We start from the raw sequence: 22575 nt of genomic DNA on the forward strand, positions 1-22575 counted from the left end.
TGTTATACTCAAAGCCATCAAACTGTGCTTTAAACTCATTCAATGTATCTGCATGCATCATAATGTCAGGCAACACATTCCACTCTCCATGCAAAGAACCTACTCCCTATGTCCCTGCTCACAACCCTCCTTATACAGCTTCCGGGATGTCCCCTTGTTCTATCCCCTTCTCCCATTCTATGAAAAATTTCTTCCACATTAATCTGATAACAACCTTTTACCAACTTAAATGTCTCAATCATATCCCCTCTTTCCTCCTATTCACAAGGCTTGGCAAATGGCATTCCCTCAATCTGTCCTCATATCCCACATCCTAAAGACCAGTTAATACTTAGTCAGTCTTCTCTGGACTCTTCCCAATATATCCTCATCACCATGAAAAACAGAGGACTTGATTTTCAAGGTGATGAGGATCTGTGCACAATAATCCATACAATGGCCTGATCAAGGCCTTATACAAGAAAACCAGAACTTCTTATTTCTACAAGTTAAGGTCCTCCACATCATTACCATAATCTGAAGTGATGTCTTCACAACTTGTGCAATGTGACCTCTGAACTTCAGATCAGAGTGTTGGTGGACAAGCACCAACACTCCAATGTCTCTTCAACTTCCACCAAAATTTCCCTGCCAAGTGTATACTTTGCCTCCCATTGCAGTCTACCAAATTTCAAAACCTTACACTTTGCAACACTGAATTGACAGTTCCATACTGTTGTTGCCGACTCATACAATCAATTCAAGTCCTCCTGTAAGGCCACATCTGTCCACGCGGTTAGCCTAGTGGCTTTGTGCTTCGCAACCATATGCCTGGGGAAGGAGTGTCCTAGGTTCGATTCCCATCGGAGACGTGAGGAGCTGAAGGATCTTCCTCAGCCATAGCCAAGTTAGCCGGTCTTGGGCGCGGGCAGTAGGGTTTTTTCCGCCAGTTTATCTGGTGTTTTTCATCCCGCAAGCAGGCAAACCGGCCCCTTGAACACACACGGATCTACAGCCAAGAATACCTTGAGGCATAGGAGTGACCATTCTATCCTCGTATTTCGGTTACGAAATCCAAGCATGCTTGGAAGGTTGTGGGCCTTAAAGGCCTGTTAAAGCCATTGGGATAGATAGATAGATGTAAGGCCACATCTGCTTGATTCCTCATCACTCAGTTTTGCATCATCTGCAAACAGTTTTATATCACCAGTTAATATACAAAATAAATAACAATGGTCCCAAAACTGATCCCTGCAGCACACTACTAATGACTTTTCCCTTTTGAGGTCCCCCCCCCCTAAAAAAAACAACTTGCTGATACCTATCTCCTCTCCAACTCACTAGTCTTCATCCAATCCCATCTGCTCATATTGTGAGCTCTGTTCTTTTCTCCAAATCATATCTGGTATTAATTTCTTCTTCACTATTTTGATCTCAAACCAGTTTTTACTTTTTCTTTATGTCAACTATCTTCTCTAAAATTCCTCCTCTCTTCTTAGCAGAATCTTCTATGGGACTGCAGCCACAGATAAACCTCATCGTTCAAATTTCTCACTGTTATTAGAAATTGCATACCGTTCGAGAAGTTTATATGCATGCTTAATGTTGAATACTATACTATTCTTTACTTTCCATGATCACTACTGTCTGAATATAACATCTTATAGTTATTTAGCAGAATCTCACATCTTACTCTTCTTCATCCTGGTGATGCCAAATGTTGACACAATACTTCTCTTAATCTTACACCAATTCCACTTGTTTTCTGTTGATACTTCTGGTGCCTATCTTGAATTCTGCTGGTGTTGTATTTGAGTTTGTTCCAGCAGTTAACTTTTCACTGTTTATCCTAGTTCTGTGACAGAAAAAATATGACAGAAATTATATTAACCACATAATAATACCACAGTTGGCAACGTAATTAACTGCATCGTATCTTCATTTTGGCTTAAACAACACAAAATATAATTTAATCAGCTAAGACCCAAGTACCAGACAATCCTCAACATTCAGTATCCAAGTAGATAATTTGAGGATTGGTCATTAAGTTAGAAGCTCCAATTGATACATCCCATTTTTTAAATGCTATGTGAAGATCACTCCTTCCAGTTATCCAGCTTTGAACCTCATTTGCTAAAGTAAGCTAACTATGTTATGCATATTTTGGTACTGTGTCAAGTCTAGCAATTTTTATTTTCTTCACTTGATGATAAAACTAAATTAAATCTTGGGATTTTTTCTTAAAATATGCCCAAATATTAAAAATATCTTATTGCCATACAATGAACTAAATTAAATCCTTTAAATCTGGCAAATCACCCCCCCACCCACACACAATATACCACTTTAGTGTTACATACTACTGTTTCTTGTGCAAACTGCTTCAAAAAGAAATTTCTACAATAAAAAAAATGGCCATTCTCAATGGATGCAACCCTAAAACAATAGAGAAAATCATCAACCATTTTTTCCAAATCTATATTGGAAGAGATGACTTGCACAGTCTCTGTCTGTGCATTAAAAGCATTTCAGAATGCATTTCTCATATCTTAAAGAAGTTTAAATATTTCCATCACTTTCAAATCTATTAACAGAATCGGCTCTATGATATATCTCAAAAGATAAAATTCCATCTTGAGTGCTATCTGGAGTGTATTCAATTCCATGTAACTGCCAATTATTTTACTTCAGGAAAACAGACCGATCTGTTTCTATACACATTTCTGAAAACAGTCCAAGATTATCTCAAAGAAATGAAACAAATTAGGGTGCAGAAGAACACAGGATTACTAAAATACTAGCCACAGGATCCTTTGGGATTACACCAAATTACAACACAGATGTTTCCATAAATACCAACATCTCTTTAAAGAAAATTACATAGTCCTCCTACATCACCCTAATCTTAACCTTAGTGATGGACTTTATATGCCAAAAGGAAATTATTATCATTAAGAGCTAAATAGTTCATCATCATCATCATCATCAAATCCCTGCCATGTACCCTCAAGGGATGTACAGGATATGATAGTACTACATGAAAAATTTACATCATTATTAATTTCCTATCTACAATTTTCCTCCAAATCGGTCTGTTACTTGTCAACACTCCAACATTATCAGATCTTATATTTCTATCATCTAAGGCACTTTGTACCTTATCAATCCACCTATATCTTGGTCTTCCTCTGGGTCGTTTTGCTGCCAACCTGGCAGAAAACACTTGTATTGCTAATCTTTCCTCGCCCATTCTGATTAAGTGACCATACTACCTGAGATTAGCTCTGCTAACGCATTCCTGGATGCTAACAATATCAAGTTCTTTCCTAATATCCTCGTTTTTAATATGATATTGCCATTGATGCCATCTGTTCACACCTATAATCTTTCTCAGGACTCTCATATCTGTGGTCTCTAGTCTTTGGTCAAGTGCTTTACTTCTGACCCAGCTCTCAGATCCATAAGTTAAAACTGGTTTGAACACTTTCTTGTATACAGCTAATTTAGTGTTACGACTAATTTCTCTCTTATTCCATATGAATTTATTCAACTGACTTCCCATCATACCAGCTTTGCTGATTCTGTTGTCTATTTCTATATTTAATTTACCATCATCAGTAAAAATCGTGCCTAAATAGCTAAAAATGTTTTACTTGTTCCACAGGTTCTCCATTCACAACACAGTTGACATTTTCAATGATTCTGCCTATTTTCATTGTCTTTGTCTTTTTATTGCTGACCTTCATACCATATCTATTACAGCTATTCAATTTAGTCAGAGAATCTTGCAGACTTGCAGCGGATTTATTTAGAAGTATAACATCATCCGCATAAAGCAAAGAGCTGACATTAACATCTCCAATTTTGATATCAGGTTTAATACCACTTTCCTTCATAATGTGATCCATATAGATAATGAATAACAGAGGGGATAATGCACATCCTTGTCTCACACCAGATTTAACATTAAACCATCTTCCTGTACTTCCTTCAATTCTAACTGCTGACTTACAACTCAAATAAAGACTAAGTATTGCTTGATATAATGCCCCATTGACACCATATAACTGCAGCGTATTGAATAGCTTCTCTTTTGGCACCTTGTCATATGCCTTTTCCAAATCGACAAAACTTAAATACAGATCTTTGTTATATTCAAACGCTTTCTCGACTATTTGTCGCAAAGTGAAGATCTGATCCTGACAGCCTCTATTTGGCCTGAATCCAGCTAGTTCTTCACCAAGCTTTTCTTTCACAATTCTTCTCAACCGTTTCTCAAGTATACTTGCATAGATCTTGCCAGGAACACTCAGTAGGGAAATACCTCTGTAATTCTCACATGCAGTTTTATTTCCCTTTTTATATATGGGTACTATGAGAGCTCTACTCCAATCATCGGGAATTCGTCCCTCTGTCCAGGCTTTCTGAACTATGCAGTGCAGCCACTGTAAGACTCTTATACCACCATACTTCAGCATTTCTAGTCGAATATCATCTACTCCTGCTGCCTTTCCACATTTCAAGCCTTTGATGGCTTTTTCTACTTGAAGTATGGATATGTATCCTGACTGCATGCCTGGTCAGTGTTTTTTACCACTGTGCTGTCGTCACTGCTTGTTTCATTTAGCAGTTTTTCAAAGTAATTACTCCATACTTCAAGGATATCTTTTTCTCCCATTTTCATGTCACCTTTATCATCTCTAACTCCTTTTACAGCACTCTTTCCACCATTCCTAAGCTTCTTTAACAACCTCCAGAATATTTTGCCACCTTCTTGATATTTATTTTCTATATTCTTGCCAAAGTCCTCCCATGACTTTTGTTTAGCAAGTTTTACACAGTGTTTAGCATTCTTGCATTTGTCTCTATATTCTGTAAGAGCACAAGCTAACTTATTTGACAGAAACTTTTGATATGCTTTCTTCTTTTCCTTCACTGCCTCTTTAACTTCCTGTGTCCACCAGGGAGTTCTGATTTTTTTATCCTTACAGACAACCTCACCACATGCCTCTCTGGCAGAATCAATCAATGTTTTCTTCAGAGTTTGCCACTGAATCTCCAAGGTTTGATTCCTGTTCTCAAACTCTTTCATTTTTTCTTCAATAATCTTTGTGTATTTTAGTCTACAGTTCACATCTGAGAGCTGCTGAACTTTTATTCACTTTAAAACTTTCTTACATGTTTTTCTTTTCAATATGAAATTCAATTTTATCTTGCTCAAGACTAAATAGTGATCACTTCCAATTTCAAATCCTCTGTACACTCTGGTATCCTGCACCAGGGAGAAAACATCACTATCAACAATAACATAGTCAATGAGACTTTTCTTATTCCTAGCCTCTTCTCTCCATGTGAATTTGTGCACATTTTTATGTTGGAACATGGTGTTAGTAATAACCAGTCCATGTCCTGAGCAGAAATCCAACAGATATTTGCCATTATTATTAGCTTTGCTCTTTTCTCCAAATTTTCCCAAAATATTTTTGTATGTCTCACAATCATTTCCTACTCTGCTATTTAGATCCCCAATAAGGACCAACTTTTCATTTTTCATTGTATCAGTTGCTTTTTCTAAAGCATCAAAAAATTCCTCCACTTCTACCTTAGTAGAACCTTCTGTGGGACCATAGGCACAAATAAGTCTCATTGTCCAGTTCCCCATTCTCATATTTGACCACATTACTCAACTTGAGACTGATTGCCATTCTAGAAGATTAGCATAGTGTTTTGTGTTGAATACTATGGCTACTCCTTCTTTTCCTTGATTGTTATTGCCTGAATATAACATTTTGTATTTATTGCTCAGAAAGATCTCACCAGTTTTGGTCTTTTTTGTTTCAGTCACCCCTATTATGTCGATCTGGTACTTATCTAATTCCTCAGCTAGCTCCATTTCTTTGCCATTCAGGCTTCTTACGTTGATAGTACCGATCTTTAACTCTGGTGATGTTGAGTTGGGGTTTGTTTTCAGATTTGTTCCAGTAGCTGACTTTTCGCTGTTTGCCCTGGTTCCCTGGTGAAAACAACAGGGGCCTTGTTTAACTGGGCGACGCCCCAGCCGGCATGAAATTTTGTCATGTTGTACCATCATTTTTTATTTTGGTTTAACCAATAAGAATACAATTTGGTTGGCTAAATCCCAAATTGCCAGCCCATCCTCGTTCGTTCAGTATCCAAGTAGATACCCAACAGGGTGCACCAGGAGAAGGTGAGGATTGGACATTAGGTCAGAAGCCCTGGTCGGTTCTCCGCATTCCTTTAAAGGTTATGTGGAGGTCTCCTCTCAGTTATACAGCTTTGACCCTTAAGCACCCCGAGCTAAATAGTTTAAGCTGAATAGTTTAATATTATTATTATTATATTATTAACCCTCCAGGAAGTCAAGGACTTATCAAGGAAGGCCATACATTACCCACACCAGCTATCATGCCTTCTCTTAAACTCATTCACACTAGATACACTACCTACTTCCACTCACTTACTCACTCACTCTCACACACACACACACACATCTAATTCTTGTCCCTTTCCTAACTGCACACAAACTTATCTTCTATGGGTACTCTCTACCTTCCATATAATGAAAAATTTTATCAACCAACCAAAATAAAGTCCATCATATCACCCAGCTTTATTCTGTCTACCAGCATATGCAGTCCACATACTCTCGATCCACCTTCATAATCTTTCCATAATCCTGATGTCATCTTTGAAAAATCTTCTTTTCCACAGCTTCTTTATCCTCTCCAATCCCAGGAGAAACTAAATCTGCATGTAGTAGTCCAGGTGCTGTTGTATCCAGGTCTTGTAAAGAGGCAAATGATTCTGTATCCGTACATGTCAATGTTTGTTTCAACATCATAATTATCCTCTGAGTTGTATTTGCAATTTTTGTTATGTGATCTTTGAACTTCAACTTTCTATCCACATAATTCCAAGATCTCCAGCCTTGTCAGTTATTCCAAGCATAATCTCACCAATATAATATACTGTTGGATACTGCATTATGCAAAATGCAGAACTTTACTCTTACTAACATTGAATTCGTATACAGTAGTGTTTGCCCACACATCCAGTCTATTCAAATCATCCTGTAAATGCTGAATATCAGTAACATCCATTGCCCTGCCTATTTTTGCATCATCAGCAAACAATTGAAGATATCTTGTATTTAGGCTTCTGCGCTGGTTTAATCACATCATTAGGTTTACGAATGAATACAGAACAGAGAAATTTAAACACAAGCTTAATGGGTCCTATATTTTATCTATGTCACAGAGATATCAGGGACACAATCTCAAAATTGTAAAAGAATACACACCTGGGTGGAACAGAAGCTAGAGGCTCTGTTGACAAGGATTTCAATAACACTATATTACTGAGAGGAAGTTTATGTATATGTATCTACCTATGTGGGTGGATTTTCTGGAAACTAAGAATGAAAGTGTGTCTATGGGAAAACAAGTGATGAGAGTATCTAGAAAAGGCAGGTTATTAATATTTTATCTTTTTATGGTAAACTGGATTCTGAAGTGCTAGCTTTTGAGTTAGAGGAGGAAGGAGTCTAAATATGTCTGGGCCATGTGTCCAAATAGAGAACACATCATCAATATATCTTAGCCAATAGAAGGTTTGAGAATGGCAGTATAAAGAACATGTTTTTCAAAATATTCCACATAAAGAAATTGGCTGGAAGGGGGGGAAAAGTCCATGGCTGTATTCTCTGTCTGTTTATACATACAGTGGAACCTCGGTTGTCGAACTTAATTCGTTCCCGAAGGCTGTTTGGAAACCGAATTGTTCAAAAACTGAAACCATTTCCCCATAAGAATTAATGTAAAATGGATTAATCCATTCCTGAACCCCAGATGATTGTTTTTTGAAATCTTTACAACAGTACTTCATGCATAAGATCGTATACAAACATAATGAAAATGCATAAAATCTTATATAAAAAGAATAAACACAATAAATAGATAAAATGAAAATTTAACTTCACTTTTAACTATACATATGGAGGAGAGTTGATGGCGTAAGTGGAAGGAGGTGAGTCCCCTTCCATAAAAAACATTATTTAATTTTTTTAAAATTTTTTTTATTTATTTATTTTTGAGTACTGTACATATCGTTGATTTCGGCATACCGAACTGCATAACAAGATTCGAGACACGAATGCCATTTTTATGTATGGATATGATTTCTTTTTTCATCTCTTTGCTGCTATCCCTATTCTTCTGCTGTCCCATGGTGGCTTAATTAATAATAATTTATGGAAAAAAAACAACAAAACACAAAGAAAATCAAGAAAACTCACTGCAAATTCGAGCAGGTGACTACACTGAACGAAGGCTGCTGTGCAACTGACACTTTCCCGACTTACAGCTCAGCACGCATAGCACGTGGTTGCCGTTTGCCTGTTTGGGAACCGAAATTCTGTTCGGAAAATCTGTTCAGGAACCAAATTGTTCGAGAACAGAGGCGTTCGACAAACGAGGTTCCACTGTATTATCCTTCCAAGAGAAGAGCCAGCACAGATAGCAAAACTGGAAAGATCAATGATCATGGAATAAAATATTTTCAGTAAAGTGTCAGAAAGGGAAATGTTGATAAATAATGTTGATAAACATAGCCCCTTTTTTGACACTTTTAACAAAAATTATGTTCAAGCTGTTTTGAACAGCTATCCAGGATTCCCATTTTATTTCCCAGATTTTGTTACTAGTTTCATTTCTTAAACTTTTATCTGTTATATCCTTTCATTAGATTTATTTTGTAGATATATTAAAAAAAAATCATTTTTCTTTTGTTGGGTTGGTTGTTTTGAGTTTACAGGCAAAGCAACTAAGGCTATCAAGGACAGTGTATTATCATGTCTGCAAACTGAATGTGTTCTTTTTGCCAGTTTTTCTGTTGTGCAAGATGAAAAACCTGAGCTTCCATGAGGAAAAACAATGCAATCTACATATGAGACCAGCTAACTCACCTTCAGTTGAAAAGCTCTAATAAAGGTTCTTTGCATCCTGGATAGAATTTGAACCCAGGTGTTTCTAGCTAAAGAGCATTGTCGATACTGACAGAGCTGTGATATTATTATTATTACAGATATCTCCAAAGTAGACTCATCGCGGGAGACCCCAAACTATCAAAACATATCTATCATATCTCTTCTTGAATTAATTTACAGACAAAGAACTCACAACTGAGTCAGGCAATGCATTCCACTCATTCACCACCCTCCAGGCAAAAAACCTCGTTCTCACACCCTTGTTAATCACACTTTTCCTTAATTTCCAGGGATGACCTTTTGTTCTTCTATCACTATCACAAAGCTGAAATATTTCCCCTACATCAATCTTATAAAAACCTTTTAGTAATTTAAATGTTTCTATCATATCCCCTCTTCTCTGCCTACATCTGCAATCCACAAGCTCTCAATCAAAAGGGCTTTCAATCTTAATATTATTTTTAAATTTAATATTTAAATTTTATATTATTTTTAAAGATTTCCCAGCTTTTCTGTATTTTCATTACAACTGTAACCAGGAACTAGAAATTTTATCTATGCTGATGACCTTGCCATAGCTACTCAGTCAAAAAATTTCAAGTGCATTGAAACTACTCTATCACTTGCCTTAAACAGTCTAACCACATACTATACCAGCAATCAACTAAAACCAAACCCCTTGAAAACCCAGACTGGCCTTTTCCACCTTAACAATAAGGAAGCCAACAGGAAGCTACAGATTTCTTGGGAAGACTCTAATATAGAACATTCCTGGAAACCAATCTACCTCAGTGTGACTTTCAATCACACCCTCTCATATAAAACCCACATAGAAAAAACAAAGGCAAAAGTGAATGCAAGAAACAACATACTAAGAAAGCTTACCTCTTCAAATGGGGTGCAGACCCTAGCACACTGAGATCTTCTGCCTTGGCCCTTTGCTATTCTGCTGCTGAATATGCCTGCCCAGTATGGTCCAGATCCTGCCATGCTGAAAAACTTGATCCAGCATTCAATGAAAGCTGTCGCTTAATTACAGGATGCCTGAAACCAACACCACTAAAAGACCTGTATACTTTGGCTGGTATTGCACCCCCTTCAATTCAAAGATCTGCATTCTCAGCTGATGAAAGAAGCAGACAAATGAATGATGAACGCCACCCACTGTTCGGCCAGACCGCAGTGCCCCAAAGACTAAGATCCCAACATAGCTTCCTGACAACTATTGAACCACCTAAAAACCTCCCAGAGACAAGACTTCAACAATGGCTTGCATTATATCCTGAAAATAATACTGGTATTCCAACAGCTGAACATCTTCCACATGGTGCCCACTTGGACTGGAATACTTGGAAAAGCCTAAACAGACTCTGGACGACAGGACGCTGCAAACAAAACCTCATCAAATGGGGCTACCTCACTGGCCCAGACAATTGTGAGTGTGGGACAACCCAGTCCATGGAACACCTTCTTTCTTGTCCCTTTCTTCCATCGCCTTGTGCAAAAGAGGACCTTATATCCTGCACAGAAAGAGTAGTTGATTGTGCAAGATACTGGAGGAACATCTGACCATGTTTATTGTACACAAGTTATGTATAGTTTCCTTTTTTTCATATTTAATTATTATTCCCTGTATAATTCACCTACCAAATCTAAGCTGATCTCATTGTAATATATCCTAATTTGTTGTAAATTATGTTGTACCACTTACTTACTACTGTAATACTTGTGTTTGGATACGAAATAAAAAAAAATTACAACTGTTTTTTGTTGTTAAACTGCTTTATTCTTTTATTCTTCATTGATATAGTGTTTAATACTGTCTTCCTGTAAGAATGCTACCATAAATTTTTTTTCTCTTTAATCTTATTAATCTGTATGTTACTTTTTTTGAAAAGTATTTTCCAATAATTAATGCATAATCACTTCCCATATCAGATGATGTATGATGTTAGAACTCAGATGTCAATCATTTCTTCAAGTCTAATGTTTCTATTTGTTATTATAGTCTATTGTGGATAAGTTGTCAAAAGTTTTCCCTATGTTGTCTTATGATTTTCTTTATATTGGTAGAATGTATTATTTATTCTCAATTCACTCTTTATACACAATGGCAATAACTTAATCCCATTTCTATTTTGCACTGGTTTGTTAAATCATTGACATATTCCTAATTATTGATATTAATATTGGCCTGAGATTTAAATGCTTGCACATTTAAATCTCAGGCTATAACCAAGTCAATAGCCTTTGACTTGGTTATAGCCCAAGATTTAAATGTGTTTCCCTGTGCAGGAGAACTGGTGATGCCTTTGACTAGGTCCCAAGAGAGTGGAAGGAAAAAAAAATTTTTTTGCATGAAGGAGGATCTACACCCTCTGTCCAAAAAGAAACCAAACTTTTGATAGAAAATAAAACAGGCCAATTATAATTATTTAAATAATTAATTTCGATCAATATACTCTCCCTCAGCTTTGATACAGCATTTGGCACAGTCAATTGATTCGTTAAATGAGTTTTTTATATCGGTTTTTGGGATACTGTTGAGGGTCGTGGTTACTGCCACTTGAACGTTTTCAATGGTGTAGTATCGCTTTCCTTTCATCGGCAAATGAAGCTGGGGGAAGAGAAAGAAATCACAGGGTGCGAAATCAGGTGAATAAGGTGAGTGATCCAACACACAAACTTGGTTTTTTGCTCAAAAACTGTCTCACAATGTTCAAACGATGAGATGGTGCATTATCGTGCAAAAGTGACCAGCTGTCTGCATCACGATATTCATGCCATACGCAACGAATTCTCGCTATCAATCACTTCAAAACTTCGAGATGAAACTTACCATTGACCGTTTGGCCAGCCGGAACAAGTTCTTTGTGGATAATGCCCTTGGAATCATAGAAACAAATCAGCATTGTCTTTACTTCTGACTTCTCCAAGCGACTTTTTTTCCGATGCCCCTCAAAACACCATGTTTCATCACCAGTAACGATAATTTCAAGGAAGTTGAATCCTTACGAGCAGTTTTAATGAGTCCTTGCAATGTTCAATTCAATACATTTTTTGGTCGTCTGTCAATTTGTGGGGAACAAATTGTGAATTCAATTTACGAAGGCCCAAACTCTCGGTCAAAACGTTGTGCACAGTTGATTTTGGAATCCCCAATTCATTTTCAATCAATCTCACGGACAATTTTGGGTTTTCTTTGATGAAATCACACACTTTTTGGATGTTAACTTTGCTCATTCCAGTTTTCGGACAGCCCAGCTTTTCGTCGTCCTCAAGCGTCTCACAACCACTTTGAAATTGCTTAAACCACTCATAAACTTGAGTATAGGGGATAAGCATTCATCACCGTATGCTTTTTGAAGCATTTAATATGTTTCAGTAAAACGTTTACCAAGTTGAACACAAAAGTCAATCGCAGCTCTCTGTTTGAAACTCATTTTCCGACCATTCGTCAAAACACACTGTCACTCTTGGCACTATAACTCGGCTTCTAATGAAACCACAACACTAATGAAGATTGCCGCTTTCAACAACAAAAAGATACAACAGGTGGTGCCACTAGTCCTTCTATTTTCGAAAAGTTCGGTTTTTTTTTTTTGAACAGAGGGTGTAAGTCTGTAGTAGCAAATTATAGACAAATTAGTATCTCAGGAGTGGTGATAAAAATACTGGAAAAGCTGGTCAAAAAGGGAATTCAGAAATGAGTAAATAAGAATATGATTTTCTATGAGGGGCAACAATTCTTTGTAAAGGGTTGGTCATGCCTTATCAATCTACTAACTTTTTATAGAGTAAAAACTGAGTTGAATAAAGGGAATGGCTACTCAATGATACTGCTGGATTTTGCAAAGGCATTTGACAGACACATGGAACTCTTATGCAAATTATAACAAATGGGGATGGATATGATGCTAGTTTTGTGGATAAAAGGGTGGCTGCCTGGATAATATCAAAAAGCAATATTGGAGGAGCAAAATCCAAGAGAAGGTAGGTGATCAGTGGTGTGCCAGAGGGCTCTGTACTTGGACCACTGCTGTTTAATTTATACATATATGATATATGTAATAATTTAAAGGGAGATATTCAATTGTTTGCTGATGATGCAAAGTTGGTTAGGGTAATAGTTAATCAAGATGATGTAGAGAGCTCGGGAGGATTTAAATATGCTGACAGAATTGTCAAAACATAACAGATGTCAATTTAATTGGTTACTGAAGAACACACTAACAAGCAGAGATAAGGGAGTTATTCCTTTTTACAAAACCTTGATATGACCACATCAGAATTACTATGCTAAGGTCCGGTCACCTTAGTTTAGTCCGATTACCTTGGGTTTCTTGGGGATGTGGCATATGGTAAGCGGTCTGTGGAATGTTCCCTATGGAGATAGGTTGAGAGTTTGCAGATTGCAAAAGTTGGTTTATAGGCAAAGAGGGGGGTTATGATAGAAACATTTAAGTTACTTAAAGGCTTTTATAGAATTGATGCAGGGGAAATGTTTTAGTAGTTGGCTAGAGAGGCAGAACAAAAAGGTCATCCCTGGAAGTTGAGTAAGAGTGTGGTTAGCATGGGAATGAGGACTAGAGTTTTCGATTGGAGAGTGGTGAATGAATGGAATGGGTTGCTTGAGTCAGTTGGGAGTTCTTTTTCTGTTAATGGTATAAGGAGCGGTATGATAGATATTGGGTTGATACTTTGGGTCTCCCATGATGAGTCTTAGGACTCCATGGAGGTGTCCATGCAATAATAATAATGATAATTTCTGTTGGTTTTATTTTGAGTTTCTTGTCATTCTTTGGGTGGAAATTACATTAAAAAAAATTATATCTCAACTCTAATACTGAAAGTTGACATACCCTGTTGCCAAAAAAAAAGCATAACAATTCTGATTATATCCTAGATTACCCTGGAAAGTACGAAAGGAAGCTGTGAGCAAGAGAGTGAGGAGTGGTTACTTTGCGTGGAGGGTGGTGGAACCGTGGAATGCATTGCCTGATAGATTGGTGAGAGCAAGAATGGTCAATGAATTCTAGTAGTGGTATGATAGACTTTGTGTTTTCTAGGAAGGACCTCCTGCAATGAATCACTTGACTCCATGGAAGCCTGAATAATAATAATAATAATAATAACAATTTTGATTATATTCACTCTATGATTAAATATAAATCCAGCAAAACTAAACCAAACATAATATTGTTACCTTTTTAACATAATTTCAGTAATATTTGAAGCAGATTTTTTGGAAAAAACAGATCTATACTGAGAGGCATGTTTTAACAATAAATTGATTATTTCAGCCTTTCCTTTTCCTGATGCTGTAAGGCTGAACACTTTGCTCAATTTTCTGATTTCAGTAAGGGACAACAGATGAAGAGAAGTCTCAAGATCATCCAAGTTGCTGGCTAAAATAAATTTTAAAATATGTTAACCAATTTTAAACTTATATAAAACATTTCAAAATAATAGATGAATAACTCTGATTTGGGGGGAGAGAAAGGTAAGGAAATGGATCCATTTGCTCTGTAAACAAAGGCTAAATACTTCTTATATAACTGCTTCGTCTTTGCTACTGAGCAGATGAATTCTTCTCATTTCATATATTTTAGATTCTCTCTCTCTTCTTTTTCTCTTGAACACTAGGGTTTTTCATCCTGTAACACAGGCAAACTGGCCAGAATATACACAACTTATAATGAAATAATACAGCCATGTAGCCTTAATTGCTTCAGCTATAAATCCAACCAATCCAACAAACAACCAATTAATTTCTTCCCTTCTCATCCAAAAAAATTATTAACCTATCCATTTGTTAGAATGTTAAAGATGCATTGTCTAAATATAACTAAATGTAAATTAACACTGATAATTCAAAATCAGAGTAGGATCTTCTACTATCTTCCTAGACATCAACCAGAACAACAAGTAACATTATCAGCTAAAGAAAGGAGGGTACAATCTCAACTCTGGCCTCCATAGCTTAGTTGGTATCAATAATCCCATTTTGTTGAAAAACCTGGGTTCAAATCCCATATAGGATGCAAAGAATCTTACGCAGTGCTTTTCAATTGAAGGTGATTTAGCCAGAATGAAAAACTCAGTTTCCAAGTTTTACTTCTCACAATACAGGAACACTGGTCAGAAGAATATGCACAATTTACATTCATATTTACGAATTTAGGGACAAAACACACATGTTGAAATTATTATTTTACTTATTATTAGTAAAATAACACTTGACGTTTCAACCCCTGTATTGAGGTCATCATCAGAAAGATATATGTGTATAGGAAATATGTGTTGAGGCTTAAGTGCTGTGAAGAATTCATGTTAGAGGTTTAATGGAATATTAACAGCATTGAGAAAGGATTAAAATTAATTTTAATACTTCCAATATTTCGTCTCCGTCACAGAGACATCTTCGAGGATTACAAAACCTTTTTGTAACAACACACACACAAATACAATACAGAATGAAACTAAAGTCCTATCTAGGTGGTGCACCCTCTATGGGCATTTTCAGGTGACCTGGGATGTAAAGAGGGATCGCTGATAATTAAAGTTTCCCAAATTTTGGGAAGTTTAATGCAACCATATTTGTTTAAATTAGGTTGATTCCTGAGTGCAGATGCAGATTCAAAGAATAGTAGGTAAGGATGTAAGGAATGGTGATGGTATTTCTGAAGTCCTTATGAAGAGATGGTCGGGGAATGGGGAAGGACTTGATTATTTTTTTAATTCTCGAGTTCAGTTGAAACAGAAGTTTTACTGGAACAAAGATTGTGGGCCCTATCGGTCAGTTTTAATTATGCCATATTGCTGGGAGGGGTGATGGTGGGAGAGTTTGTGGATGTATCTGCCTGTATGAGTAGGTTTTCTATATACAGAGAAAGAAAGGTTACCATTAGGAAAGCGTGTTACTAAAGTGTATAGGAAGGGTAAACTATTGTTATTTTCCTTTTCCATCGTCAACTGGATTCTTGGATGTAGACTATTCTTTGAATCTGCATCTGCACTCAGGAATCAACCTAATTTAAACAAATACAGTTGCATTAAACTTCCCAAAATTTGGGAAACTTTAATTATCAGAGATCCCTCTTTACATCCCAGGCCACCTGCAAATGCCATAGAGTGTGCACCACCTAGATAGGACTTTAGTTTCACTCTGTATTGTGTTTGTGTGTGTTGTTACAAAAAGTTTTTGTAATCCCCGAAGATGTCTCTATGACGGAGATGAAATATTGGAAGTATTAAAATTAGTTTTAATCCTTTCTCAGTGCTGTTAATATTCCATTAAACCTCTAACATGAGTGTATAGGAAACCAAGCTACATGCTCTTGCACTCTATAAAGGTAAATTAAATCTACACTGTTAATTGATCTTTCTTAGCCTAACCTCTAGTGATAAAAAAAATAATAAATAAATAAAAATAAATAAAAATAAATAAAAAATTAATAAATAAAATTAAAAAAAAACTACAATAACCTCTGCTAAAGTCCTCCTGTACTAAGATTCTTCTGGATTTGTACAGTTCAGATTGTTATACACTACAATTTTCTTCTGGACTTGTACAGTTCAAGTTGCTATTGGATGTTAAGAAAAGAAAAAAAAAACACTTCACCAAGTCGTCTTGTATTGAGATTTTTCTTTGCCTTGTTCTGGTTGCTATAAAGGTTGCAAATGGGTCCTCCACATTGGTTAGCTCATCATTTTTGTTCAGATTTGGATTATGTTTGAGCATTTCACATACTTCTTTAAATTTCCTCTCAAATCAGGTTTTGGTGCAGTGTAGGGACTTGGTACCTTTCCAATCAATTCTGTGGTATGTTTGGAGTGAGTGGTCAGAAAGGCCGGTTTTTCCAAAATGGAGGTATTTAATGTATCGTTTGTGTTCATCCTTCCTCATTGAGATGGTTCACCCTGTTTCCCCTATGCATGGTAGGTTACATGTGCGTTGTATTTTGTAAACCCCTGGGTGAGCAAGGTGTGGAAGAGGATCTTTGGAAGAACCAAGTAGGTGTCTTAATTTTGTCAAGGGTTTAAAAGGTGGTTTTGATGCTGTATTTGTGTAGTGTTCTGTCTATTTTTTCAGAAATGTCTCTAACATAAGGTATGGAAATAGCATTTTTGAAATCATTTTTGTTTTTAGTAGTATCTCTGTGGAGGATCTTGTGAATATTTTTTTACTGTATCCATTTTTTATAAATGGATTTATAAAATGGATTATGGTTGATGATCTCGTATTCCTGGTTTAGAGCTTGTTCATTTGAACAAATAGTCTGAGCACTGTGTTTAAGTAAAAGCTCTGTGTTTCTGTAAAAGAAAGAATTTACAGACATAATACACAGGACTCACAGCCATAGACTCCTTGGCCGTAAATGCAAAATAAATAAGCCATCTCAACCAACATGAAGATACACAAGACTGAAGAAGCTATAAATAAAAAGAACCAATAAAACGAATGTGAAGGAGTTCAGATTATAATTATACCATGTAAAGAGCTACATAGTATTTACTGCAATAAGGAAGCCACACATGAAACTAATCATAGTAACCAAGAGTGCAAATGAAATGGTGTGAAGAATAGCATAATCTGTTTAGTGTCAGAAACCTGCAATATCATCTCCAGATGTGGACTTGCAACTTCTGGACAATGAAGTGCTCTATGGCAGATTTATGGAACAAACCAATATCTCAGGATTCTCTTCTTCTTCTTGAATATATTCAAGAGGTATGCAATTAGGAACACATATCAATACTTCAGGTAGAAAAAGCCATTAAAATAAAAAATGTGGAAAGAAGGTGGAACAGATATTTGACCAGAAATGCTCAAGTAATAAGATATAAAAACGTTACAGTAGCTGCTGTGGGAAGGAGGTGGAACAGATATTGGACCAGAAATGTTCAAGTAATAAGATATAAAAACTTTATGGTACTGCATAATCCAGAAGGTTTAATTCCAGATGAGTGGAGTAGATCTCTTACCGTCCATCTATAAAAAGGGGAATAAAACAATGTGAGAGTTTATAGAGGAATTTCCCTACTGCCTATTCCAGATAAGATATATGCAAGCATACTTGAGAAGAGGCTAAAAAATATTGTGGAAGAGAAACCTGGAGAAGAACAAGTTGGATCAGGCCAATCAGAGTTTGTCAGATCAAGTTTTCACTTCAAGAAGACAGTTCAGAAGCCATGGGACTATAACAAGTATATGTATGTAAGTTTTGTATATCTGGAAAGGGCATATTACAAGGTGCCAAGAGAAAGGCTGTTCAAAATACTATTCAAAATACTACAATTATGTGGTCTAAACAGGACTATATATATATAACAATATTCAGCATCTATGTCAGTGATGGCCAACCTATGGCGCATGCACCAAAAGTGGTGCAATGGATGATTAGAAGTGGTGCATTGGGACTCCAATGATGATAATAAAAAAGCAAGCCTATTTATGCAAAAAGTATTAACCAAAAACAGATTTGTAGAAAAAAAAAGCTAAAACAGTAATTATTTTTAGTGATTTTACTGTTTCGCATACATCTTTTGCACATTCATTCGAAAGATCCTAAGCCACCAAGCGGTGCATCGCAAGTTTTTCTCAGTCAGTTTACAAGTGATACTTGTGAACTACAGAGCTGTGCTTTGTTCATCCTTTGTGAACATTTGCAGTTTTGTATTTTTTCGAAAATTAAGCCTTGTTTTTATATTCAGTTACCCATTGCAGTGCAAAAGAAAATGAACAAAAGAAAAACAGAAAGTGATAATAGGTGTAAATTCAATAAATACTGGGAAAATGAGTCCTTATTTATAGTGAATCCATCAGGAAAACTGTTGTGCACTGTTTGTGAAAACACTTTCTCACATAATAAAAGACATGATCTTAATAGACACTACAAAACACAACTAGAATGAAACAGAATGAAAACTGAAGTATAGTACTTGGGGTCTGAGTATGGAGAGAATATGTGATTAAGAAACAGGAAGAAATGAAAAGAAGTTGAAATATGTTTGTTAAAAGAAGTTGTGAAAGTTTGGCAATGACAAAAGCTTCCTACAAAATTGTTTTAATATTGGCCAAAAAACAGACGTCTTTCTCTGACAGAGAAGAAACTGTTAAGCCTTGTCTCCAATTGCAAGATATCTTCGTGATAACAATATTGAAAGAAAAGTAGATGAAATTGCACTATTAATGCAAATATTTATGAGATGCACTCAAAGACTCAAAAGTCTCATTAAAGTAAGTAATTTTTATCTTGTTATTTAAGTTAAGGGATATTACATCCCATATTGTTTCATAGCCGAATAAGAAACTCAAAGAGTTTCATGCCGAATATAGAAGCTATATAAAGTTCGGCGAGTCCAAGCGTAAGCAAACACTTGGATAGTGCAACACAGAGGCAACTCATAGCAAGGGTAGAGCAAGCTCTGATCATTGTTCTTGGTATTTACTCATAATGTGAAACCCAGCTCCTACGAGCTGTGTTACTGTTCTACATTATGAGAGAAGGTCACTACCCAGACTGGTTTCAACCTTTATTGAGGTCTCATCAGTGAGTAGGTAGACCTAGTTAATACCAAGTTTGTAGCGAACAGAACTTACATACCCTACTATAAGAATTGCCAGGAAGGTGTCCTAATAAATTATTAATTATATGAAGAGGCCAAAGGCTTCAAATTCGGCGTAGGGTATATAAGTTCTGTTCACTACAAACTTGGTATTAACTAGGTCTACCTACTCACTGATGGGACCTCAATAAAGGTTGAAACCGGTCTGGGTAGTGACCTTCTCTCATAATGTAGAACAGTAATACAGCTCGTAGGAGCTGGGTTTCACATTATGAATAAATACCAAGAACAGTGATCGGAGCCTGCTCCACCCTTGCTATGAGTTGCCTCAGTGTTGCACTACCAAATGGGCTATGTGTTGCACTATCCAGGTGTTTGCTTACGCTTGGACTCAGCGAACTTTATATAGTTTCTATATTCAGCATGAAACTCTTTGAGTTTCTTATTCGGCTATGAAACAATATGGGATTAATATCCCTTAACATAAATAATTTCATGTTGCCGAATTGAAGCCTTTGGCTCTTCATATAATTAATAATTTATTAGGACACCTTCTTGGCACTTATAGTAGGGTATGTAAATTCTATTCGCTACAAACTTGGTATTTACTGGGTCTATCTACTCACTAATTGCCAGAAGTTCCTATTTCCAGTGACCCTGAGAGAGATCTCCATGTTCCAGAATCAAGTCCCTGATCCTAGTGGTAAGATCGTTAGCAATCTATTTTTTCTACTTTTGTCTAATTTTGCCATGTGCCTGTTTCTGAAGTTCTGAAGGTCCTTCCTCTCTGAGACTTCATTTTTTTCTCTAAATAATAATTTCGTTTTCACCGCGAGTCAGGACCCTTGGCATCGAAGCGGGCGCCAACATACCGAAGAGGACGTTGGTGAAAGCTCTTAGCAAAGCAGAAGGGGAAGAAAATATAATTGGCTTTACCTCTTATGGTGCAGGCAGGTTCCAGGTAGTAGTAAAGAATGTGGAAACCAGGAACAAGTTAACTAAAGGACTAGAATGTCAAGGGAAAAAAAAATTTTCCCTTTGTAGTAGGGAGTGTTTTCAAGACAATAAGGATAGAGAGGTTCCTTGTAGAATATCTTGGGGGGGACTGAAATAATTAACTAAGTGTTTTCGAAATGGGGAGTCATATACGACGTCAAAATCGCTAACGATACAGACTTCCCCGACTGGAAGACTGGCTAGGTAACTTTCCGTATGGAAATGAAGGCCGAAGTCCCCAATTTTGTCTTTCTAGGCTCTGCCAGGGTAGTAGTTAACTACCATGGAGTTAAGAAACAGTGTTATAAGTGCAGTTCCCTGGAGCATCTTGGTTAAGACTGCCCCAAGAACAAATGCAGGAACTGCATGGCGGCAGGATATATACCCTAGATGAGTGCCAGGCACCTTACCTTAAATGTGGGGAACAAACACACAAGATAAATGCTTCTGCCAACAGGACGAATGCCGAAAGAATAGTGGGCACTGTCATACCTGCCAAATCTAGGGAAATAGAAGAACCAGAAAAGGAGAAATTAGAATCGGCAAATGAAGAGGCGTTCCCCGTACTAAACATCAGAAATGTCACAACAACGACAGAAAACCCAGTCGCCGCCATAGAAACCTCAGCAGAGGTAAAGAAAAAGAATAACCACAACATAAGAGAAGATTCTAATGCAGAAAACATCAAAGAAGACACAGAAGAGGAAGGAATGGAGATCTCTACAGTCGCCGCTACAGAAATTTCGGCACAGAAAAAAAAAAAAGCGTAATAACCGGGAATCTAAAAAAAAGGAAGAAGACGCAGAGGAAATGGAGGCTACTAATACCACAGAAAAGCGTCCCATAAGCCCAGAGGAAGAAGATAAAAAGAAACCAAAAACAGATAACATAACCCCATCAGACGAACCTGATGAAGAATCCGACCCTCATAAAGACAGGTATATAAATGGAGTTATAATATTAAGAAGATATAGGGGACCCATAGAAGCTGCAGAAAACCTGTTCATAATAATGCACCACACAGAAACACAGCCAGCGTTCACCCTTCGGCACGATAAAATAAGTTTTGACTGGTTAGACGTCTACATGATGACATCAACACAGCCACGCCAGACAAATTAAAGGGTCATCTGAAAAAACTAAACGAGGAAAGAAAAACTCAGCTATGTCACACCTTGAACAAAGATGATATCCTGGAGGACAGTGCATGGATCCTCAAGAAATTTAGTAGAAGGCTTTGGAGCAAAAACTAAAAAGACTACAAGGATTTTCCTTTTTGTTCCAATCGTTTTTATATCTAGTTCACACAGGAGGGGGGGGGGGGGTCAGCCTGATAAAACCCGAGCTGTGAAGGCTTACATCGAGGCGGTGCAGCCCCTGGTAGGCTGCATCACTCAGGACAGGCTCTCCCCCCAATTTTACAGTCCACTTGTTTCTTATTTTTCCCGAAAAATTATACCAGTTCTCTTTCTGATTTACTCCAGAATTTATTTGTCTCACTTTTTGATCAGTTTGTTGTTTTTTTTTTTGTTGTTTGTGTAAGGTTCTGTTTTCATCTGTCAAACATCGTAAAAGACAGATTTGACAGATGAAAGCTGTAAGAACAGATGTCAGGAGATGATGTCGGCAGATCTGTTTGGCCACAACCTCTAATAGGTTATCTAGTTAAACAGATCGACTGAGGCCTCTTTATTACCTACCACTATCTCACTCTACCTTTATTTCTTCCCCTCTCATGACCTGCTGACCCTCAGCACATCTTTATACTCCATAGGCCGATGATGAAAGACATGAACTTCCATTCTACTCACTGATGAGACCTCAATAAAGGTTGAAACCGGTCTGGGTAGTGACCTTCTCTCATAATGTAGAACAGTAATACAGCTACTAGGAGCTGGGTTTCACATTATGAGTAAATACCAAGAACAGTGATCGGAACTTGCTCCACCCTTGCTATGAGTTGCCTCAGTGTTGCACTACCAAATGGGCTATGCGTTGCACTATCCGGGTGTTTATCTTGTTTT

General features: G+C 36.9%; 1 protein-coding gene across 6 annotated transcripts in view; it reads right to left on the reverse strand.

The window, feature by feature from the left end:
* LOC150099700 (fanconi-associated nuclease 1-like) overlaps positions 1 to 22575 on the reverse strand; it is a 346925-nt gene that overhangs the window by 249488 nt on the left and 74862 nt on the right. For all 6 annotated transcript variants that reach the window (XM_090403992.1, XM_090403994.1, XM_090403995.1 and 3 more), the window contains exon 4: positions 14190 to 14391. In XM_090403992.1, coding sequence (XP_090260118.1) covers positions 14190 to 14391 — 202 coding nt within the window. The remainder of the gene's footprint in view (positions 1 to 14189; positions 14392 to 22575) is intronic.

Source organism: Typopeltis vanoorti, chromosome 14, assembly GCF_054136105.1.
Source record: "Typopeltis vanoorti isolate ZY-2024b chromosome 14, IOZ_Tvanoo_1.0, whole genome shotgun sequence".
Lineage (NCBI taxonomy): Eukaryota > Metazoa > Arthropoda > Arachnida > Uropygi > Thelyphonidae > Typopeltis > Typopeltis vanoorti.